This window comes from Mandrillus leucophaeus, unplaced genomic scaffold, assembly GCF_000951045.1.
Source record: "Mandrillus leucophaeus isolate KB7577 unplaced genomic scaffold, Mleu.le_1.0 Scaffold20, whole genome shotgun sequence".
NCBI lineage: Eukaryota > Metazoa > Chordata > Mammalia > Primates > Cercopithecidae > Mandrillus > Mandrillus leucophaeus.
This window is the reverse complement of record NW_012102032.1, coordinates 2,824,137-2,832,324: the sequence shown is the minus strand read 5'-3', so window position 1 is coordinate 2,832,324 and position 8,188 is coordinate 2,824,137. Positions and strand designations below refer to the sequence as shown.

Here is an 8,188-nt window from a genome sequence, read left to right as displayed (position 1 = left end):
CACTCTGTCGCCCAGGCTGGAGTGCAGTGGCGCGATCTCGGTTCACGGCAACCTCCACCTCCCGGTTCGAGCAATTCTCCTGCGTCAGTCTCCTGAGCAACTGGAACTACAGGCGCCCGCCACCACCCCTAATTTTTACTTTTTTTTTTTTTTTGAGACGGATTTTCGCTCTTGTTGCCCAGGCTGGAGTGCAATGGTGTGATCGCGTTTCACTGCAACTTCCGCCTCCCGGGTTCAATCGATTCTCCTGCCTCAGCCTCCCGAGTAGATGGGATTACAGGCGCCCGCCACCACGCCCGGCTAATTTTTGTATTTTTAGTAGAGATGGGGTTTCACCATGTTGGACAGGCTGGTCTCAAACTCCTGACTTTAGTTATCTGCCCGCCTCGGCCTCCCAAAGTGCTAGGATTACAGGCGTGAGCACCGCCCTCGTCCCCAGGGGGGTGTGTGTGTGTGTGTGTGTGTGTGTGTTTGTTTTGTTTTTGTTTGTTTTGATATCTCGTGTGTGTGTGTGTGGTTTTGTTTTGTTTTTGTTTGTTTGTTTTGATATCTCAGTTCCTACAGCTGAGGAAACTCTTAAACTAGGAGAGAAGAGGAGGCGGAACCCAAGTGACGGGAAAGCAGGAACTGAAGAAGCGGAGGAAGGATTTCAAAATTGGAGGAAAGCCGGTAGGTTTTACTAACGGACCGGAAGGACTCTAGAGAAGGCTTTGCACTATGGCGGGTCCCGTGAGCTTGCGAGAGCTTCTAATGGGAGCGTCAGCCTGGATGGGCTCTGAAAGTCTCGGAGGGTCCCCTACCGAGGGCGGAGGGAGCGCGGCTGGCGGACCGGAGCCTCCATGGCGGGAGGATGAGATCTGTGTTGTGGGAATCTTCGGCAAGACGGCTCTACGCCTGAATTCCGAGAAGTTCTCTCTTGTGAATACGGTGTGCGACCGACAGGTCTTTCCTGTCTTTCGCCACCAAGATCCTGGGGATCCAGGGCCTGTAATCAGGACTGAGGCTGGCGCCATGGGTGAGGCCGGTGGAGCCGAAGACCCTGGGGCTGCAGCCGGGGATTCAGTTCGGGGAAGTGGAACTGCCGCGGAAGGTAACCGAACGGAGGCAGGCTCCCAGGACTACAGCCTTCTGCAGGCCTACTACAATCAGGAAAGCAAAGTTCTCTATCTTCTCCTCACCTCCATCTGTGACAATTCACAGCTTCTACGGGCTTGTCGGGCTCTTCAGAGCGGGGAAGCTGGAGGTGGACTCTCTTTACCTCATGCAGAAGCACACGAGTTCTGGAAGCATCAAGAGAAGCTGCAGTGCCTCAGTCTCCTTTACCTATTCTCTGTCTGTCATATCTTGCTTCTGGTCCATCCCACTTGTTCCTTTGATATCACTTATGATCGAGTATTCAGAGCCCTAGATGGGCTGAGACAGAAGGTCCTGCCACTCCTTAAAACAGCCATTAAGGATTGTCCAGTTGGCAAAGACTGGAAGCTAAACTGCCGACCTTGCCCACCTAGACTCCTTTTCCTCTTTCAACTCAATGGAGCCCTCAAGGTAGAACCTCCTCGGAACCAAGACCCAGCTCATCCAGACAAGCCCAAGAAACATTCTCCCAAAAGGAGGCTGCAGCATGCCCTGGAGGACCAGATCTATAGAATCTTCCGGAAGAGTCGTGTCTTGACTAATCAGAGCATCAATTGCCTCTTTACTGTGCCTGCCAACCAAGCTTTCGTGTACATAGTACCCGGAAGCCAGGAGGAGGACCCAGTAGGTATGTTGCTGGACCAACTTAGGAGTCATTGTACTGTGAAGGACCCGGAATCTTTACTGGTGCCTGCACCCCTTTCTGGGCCTAGGCGATACCAGGTAATGAGGCAGCACAGCCGACAACAACTTTCCTTTCACATTGACAGCAGCAGTTCCAGTTCTTCAGGCCAGCTAGTGGATTTCACTCTTCGGGAATTCCTATGGCAGCATGTGGAGCTAGTCCTAAGCAAGAAAGGTTTCGATGACAGTGTGGGCAGGAACCCACAGCCTTCCCATTTTGAACTTCCTACTTATCAGAAGTGGATCTCAGCAGCTTCAAAACTGTATGAAGTGGCTATTGATGGGAAAGAGGAGGACTTGGGGTCGCCCACTGGAGAGCTAACATCTAAGATTTTAAGCAGTATTAAAGTCTTGGAAGGGTTTTTGGATATTGACACAAAATTCTCAGAAAATCGATGCCAAAAAGCTTTACCCATGGCCCACAGTGCCTACCAGTCAAATTTGCCTCATAATTACACAATGACTGTCCATAAGAATCAGCTTGCCCAGGCTCTTCGAGTGTACAGTCAACATGCTAGAGGTCCAGCATTTCATAAATATGCCATGCAGTTGCATGAGGACTGCTACAAATTTTGGAGCAATGGCCATCAGCTCTGTGAGGAGAGGAGTTTAACTGATCAACACTGTGTACACAAATTTCACTCATTACCTAAATCAGGTAGCTAAAATTTTTTCAGCATTTTGAAATAAAAACTTTTGAGCTGTGTTTTCATTCTTGTTTTAAGATAGTCTGTTCACTATGTATTGATATTTTAGAAAGAGCCCTACAGAAATTTAGGTGCATCAGCTATACGTTTTCTCTCCTGCTGCAAAAGAAAAATACCAGCTATGACTACTTTCTTATTTTTTTTCATTTAAAGAATAAGTCCCAGTGAATTGGTAAAAGAATTATTAAGTAGTATAAAATTTCAGACATTTCATATTAACATTTCTGCCTTGGAGGATTTGTTGAACTAAAATGAATGTTATGTTAGATGATGGTATGTGATGATGATAGCAGGAGGTGATGATGATTCACTTAAAAACTCTAAACTTTAGATTTATAATATAAATTATTTTATATATTTTCACTTGCTTCTTCTGTTATGTGTATTTAGGTAAGGTTTTTGTTTGTTTTTCTTTCCAAAGGATTTTTGGGAGTATTTGTGGGGTTAGATGTAGAATGCAAAGTAAATTTGACTGCACATTGTGTTTGTGAAATTAATAGTGGCTGTTATATTTTCCAGGAGAAAAACCAGAGGCCGATAGAAATCCCCCCGTGCTATATCACAATAGCCGAGCTCGATCTACTGGTGCTTGCAACTGTGGAAGGAAACAAGCACCTCGAGATGATCCCTTTGATATCAAAGCAGCCAATTATGACTTTTATCAGGTAGACTCTGAATTTTTTCTTCTTCCTTCTTTTTTTGTTAAATATCATCTGAGTAAAAACATATTTTCAATAGCAGAATAAGTAGAAAACAAATGCAACTGCAGTATAATATATAAACAAGAGCAAGTTCTTTATGTGTACATACTTACTTACACATCAATTATTGATCTTGTTAGAATGAAGAATATATTATTTAAAATGAAAAACTTACTGAATTTTTTTCTTCCCCTCTATAGCTTCTGGAAGAAAAGTGTTGTGGAAAATTGGATCATATCAATTTCCCAGTATTTGAACCAAGTACTCCAGATCCTGCTCCTGCTAAGAATGAATCCTCTCCTGCTCCTCCAGATTCAGATGCTGATAAACTTAAAGAAAAAGAACCTCAAACCCAAGGAGAGAGCACAAGCCTGAGTTTAGCTTTGAGTTTGGGCCAATCCACAGATAGCTTAGGTACCTATCCAGCTGATCCACAAGCAGGAGGAGATAATCCAGAAGTTCATGGTCAAGTAGAAGTGAAAACTGAGAAGAGACCAAACTTGGTTGATCGACAGGCATCCACAGTTGAGTATCTCCCAGGCATGCTACATTCAAATTGCCCTAAAGGTCTCCTACCCAAATTCTCCAGCTGGTCTTTGGTTAAACTAGGCCCTGCTAAGTCTTATAACTTTCATACAGGTTTGGACCAACAGGGCTTCATTCCAGGAACAAATTATCTTATGCCTTGGGACATTGTCATCAGGACTAGAGCTGAAGACGAAGGAGACTTAGACACAAACTCTTGGCCTGCTCCAAATAAAGCTATTCCTGGAAAGAGAAGTGCAGTTGTAATGGGAAGAGGAAGACGGCGAGATGACATAGCTCGAGCTTTTGTGGGCTTTGAATACGAAGACTCTCGAGGTCGGAGATTCATGTGCTCTGGGCCTGACAAAGTAATGAAAGTAATGGGAAGTGGGCCAAAAGAATCAGCTTTAAAAGCCCTAAATAGTGACATGCCTTTATATATTCTGTCATCCTCTCAAGGTAGAGGGCTGAAACCTCATTATGCTCAACTTATGAGGCTTTTTGTTGTGGTTCCTGATGCTCCTTTGCAGATAATACTAATGCCTCAGGTAAGAAATATAACCCTCTGCCGCCCCAAACAAGTAAAAAATGCTGATGTTTGTTTTGATTGATTTTAAAAAGTACAAGTTAGCATCAAAACTAATTATTTCAGGCTGAGGGCAGTGGCTCATGCTTGTAATCCCAGAACTTTGGGAGGCCAAGATGGGAGGATTGCTTGAGCCCAGGAGTTTAAGACCAGCCTGAGCAACATAGTGAGACTTGTATCTCTACAAAAAATTAAATTAAAAAATGAATTATTTAATTAAGCAGGTCTTAAATTTAAATACCTTCTATACCTAATATTCTATTTTTAAAAAAAATACATTGTGGGTATTTTAATCCATTCACACCATCAATTCACATCATTTCATTCAAAGGCAGAGCTTGAAGTTAAAATTCTGGAGAAAAGGCTGGGCGCAGTGAGTCACTCCTGTAATTCCAGCACTTTGGGAGGCCGAGGCAGGCAGATCACCTGAAGTCAGGAGTTTGAGACCAGCCTGGGCAACATGGTGAAACCCCGTCTCTACTAAAAATACAAAAAATTTGCCAGGCATGGTGGAAGGTACCTGTAATCCCAGTTACTTGGGAGGCTGAGGCAGGAGAATCACTTGAACCTGGTAGGCGGAGGTTGCAGTGAGCTGAAATTGCGCCATTGCACTCCAGCCTGGGTGACAGACTGAGACTCCATTCCCCCACCAAAAAAAAATTCTGGAGGAAAGCAGAATAATATTTGAGACTAAATAATATATTGGATACAATTAGAGTTAGGAGTATACCCATATCTGCTTAATCTTATATGCTCTTTTATTTATTTTGTTTGTTTGTTTTTTTGAGACAGAGTCTCGCTCTGTCGCACAGGCTGGAGGGCAATGGCACTATCTCAGCTAACTGCACCTCCGCCTCCTGGGTTCAAGCTGTTCTCCTGCCCCAGCCTCCTTAGTAACGGATTACAGGCACATGCCACCACACCCGACTAATTTTTTCTATTTTTAGTAGAGATGGGGTTTCACCATGTTAACCAGGCTGGTCTCTAACTCCTGACCTCGTGATTCACCCGCCTCAGCCTCCGAAAGTGCTGGGATTACTGGCATGAGCCACCACATCTGGCCTTATATGTTCTTTGAATCTATCGTTTGTTTAGGCATTTATCTTTCAGTTGTTTCATATTGAGAAATATGAAAATAATTATACTACCTGTGTTTTTCAGGTTCAACCAGGCCCACCACCATGTCCGGTATTCTACCCAGAAAAACAAGAAATCACCCTTCCACCTGATGGCCTTTGGGTTTTGAGATTTCCTTATGCATATGTGACTGAGAGAGGACCTTGTTTCCCCCCGAAGGAAAATGTGCAGTTAATGAGCTACAAGGTGCTCCGAGGAGTTCTTAAGGCAGTAACACAATAAGTGTTTTCCAGCCAGTTCAATCCTATGCTTGAGCTGGTTTTTGTTTTTGGTATGTGTGGCTGTGTTTTTAGTATGTGTTTACTGTGTTTTCCGAAATCCAAAATGTGTTTTGGTTACAGGAGTTGAGTATTTGGAAACTAATTTGTTCCACTGTTTTATTGTTGATATTTATTGTAAACGTGGCTACAACTTTCTAATAAAGATTGATTGTTCTAGAAAAGAATATGAAATACATGGATGATACCTGTTGTTTCTCGTTTCTGTTTTACTCTCCATAATTAAACATGTTTCTATTATAACTGAATATTGCATAACCATGTTGAGCCAAAGTCTTGTTTTTGTTAAAATAATGTTTTAGCTGTTTTTTTTTTTTTTTTGGTTGGTGGTGGGGGTTTTTTTGTTTTGTTTTTCGTTTTTTGTTTTTTTTTTGAGACAGAGTTACACTCTTGTTGCCCAGGTTGCAGTGCAATGGTGCAATCATGGCTCACCTCAGCCTCCACCTCCCAGGTTCAAGCCATTCTCCTGCCTCAGCCTCCTGAGTAGCTGGGATTATAGGCATGTGCCTCCACACTCGGTTAATTTTGTACTTTTAGTAGAGACAGGGTTTCTCCATGTTGGTCAGGCTGATCTCGAACTCCTGACCTCAGGTGATCCGCCCACTTCGTCCTCTCAAAGTGCTGGGATTACAGGTGTGAACTACCACACCCAGCCTAGCTGGGATTTTTATTAAGATGCTAGTCTTGAAATTATCTTCGAAACAAGTTGAGAGATTAGGTTATCTGGTAATAATATGAAGATATTTGACTTCATTCCAAAAAAAGCACAATTGGTTGACTCACAATTCTGGTACTTTAAACTGTTTTGTTCTTATCTTGGCCTGATGAGATACCATATTTTAAATGAATATTATCTGAACTAAACTTTTTAATCCAGTATATTAATGTGGATTATTCTTTTTTTCTTTTTTCTTTTTCTTTTCTTTTTTTTTTTTTTTTTGAGACGGAGCGTCACTCTGTCACCCAGGCTGGAGTGCAATAGCGTGATCTTGGCTCACTGCAACCTCCGCCTCCTGGGTTCAAGTGATTCTCCTGCCTCAGCCTCTTGAGTAGCTGGGATTACAGGCGCATGCCACGACGCCTAGCTAATTTTTGCATTTTTAATAGAGACAGGATTTCGCCATGTTGCCCAGGCTGTTTTTGAACTCCTGACCTCAGGTGATCCACCTGCCTTGGCCTCCCAAAGTGTTGGGATTACAGGTGTAAGCCACCTTACCCGGTCAATGCAGACTATTCTTTTAAAATTCCTGTACTGTGAAACAATTTGCTAAGTGATCCAAATCTTATCAGTCTGGGCACAATGGCTCATGCCTTTAATTGCAGCACTTTGGGAGGCTTAGGCAGCAGGAGGATCCCTTAAGACCAGCCTGGAAGACATAGTGAGACCTTGTTTCTACAAAAAAAAAAAAGAAAATATAGATGTGGTGGTGCATGCCTGTAGTCCCAGCTACTCAGGAGGCTGAAATGGGAGGCTGGCTTGACACCAGTGGGTCTAGGCTGCAGTGAGCTGTGATCATACCACCCCAACAGAGCAAAACCCTGTCTCAAAAAAAAAATCTTGGGCCAGGCGCGGTGGCTCATACCTGTAATCCCAGCACTATGGGAGGCCAAGGCGAGTGGATCACGAGGTCAAGAGATCGAGACCATCCTGGCCAACATGGTGAAACCGCATCTCTACTAAAAATACAAAACCTAGCCGGGTGTAGTGGCACACCCCTGTAGTCCCAGCTACTTGGGAGGCTGAGGCAGGAGAATCGCTTGAATCTGGGAGGCAGAGGTTGCAGTGAGCTGAGATGGCACCACTGCAGTCCAGCCTGGTGACAGAGTGAGGCTTCGTCTCAAAAAAAAAAAAAAAGTAAAAATATTTTACCAATCTATGGTAATTCACCAGCATCAGCATGACAATATGCCACTATATCACCATCTAATTTTAATCACCACCTAGTTATCACCAATCAGATGGAGATATAGTGGTATATTGTGCTTTATTACCAATTAGATATATATCACCAATTAGGTAAGTACAAAGTAAGTTAACATACCTAAACTCTTGTGTAATTGATTATGTTTCCATAGACACACTAATTTTGAAATGTTGGACAAATAGAATTGTAGATTTTAGTCTCAATATATAGGAAATATGTATTTAACACATCTTGCTACATTTAAAGCCATTGTTTTTTTACTTAAAAATATACAGAGGCTGGGTGCGGTGGCTCATGCCTGTAATCCTAGCACTTTGGGAGGCCAAGGCAGGAGATTGAGACCAGCCTGACCAACATGGTAAAACCCCATCTCTACTAAAAATACAAAAATTAGCCAGGCCTGGTGGCGTGTGCCTGTGATCCCAGCTACTCGGGAGGCTGAGGCAGGAGAATCACTTGAACCTGGGAGGCGGAGGTCGCAGTGAGCTGAGATCTTGCCACTGCACTCCAG

At 43.5% G+C, this 8,188-nt stretch overlaps 1 protein-coding gene across 1 annotated transcript; it reads left to right on the top strand.

Moving 5' to 3' along the window:
- Positions 1–5,939, top strand: SMG8 (SMG8 nonsense mediated mRNA decay factor). Its single transcript, XM_011979180.1, has 5 exons — positions 1–112; positions 565–2,476; positions 3,045–3,190; positions 3,427–4,299; positions 5,499–5,939. Exons 2-5 carry the CDS (start codon positions 718–720, stop codon positions 5,694–5,696), a joined length of 2,976 nt encoding a protein of 991 aa, XP_011834570.1. The 5' UTR covers positions 1–112; positions 565–717; the 3' UTR covers positions 5,697–5,939.
- Positions 5,940–8,188: the final 2,249 nt, after the last annotated feature.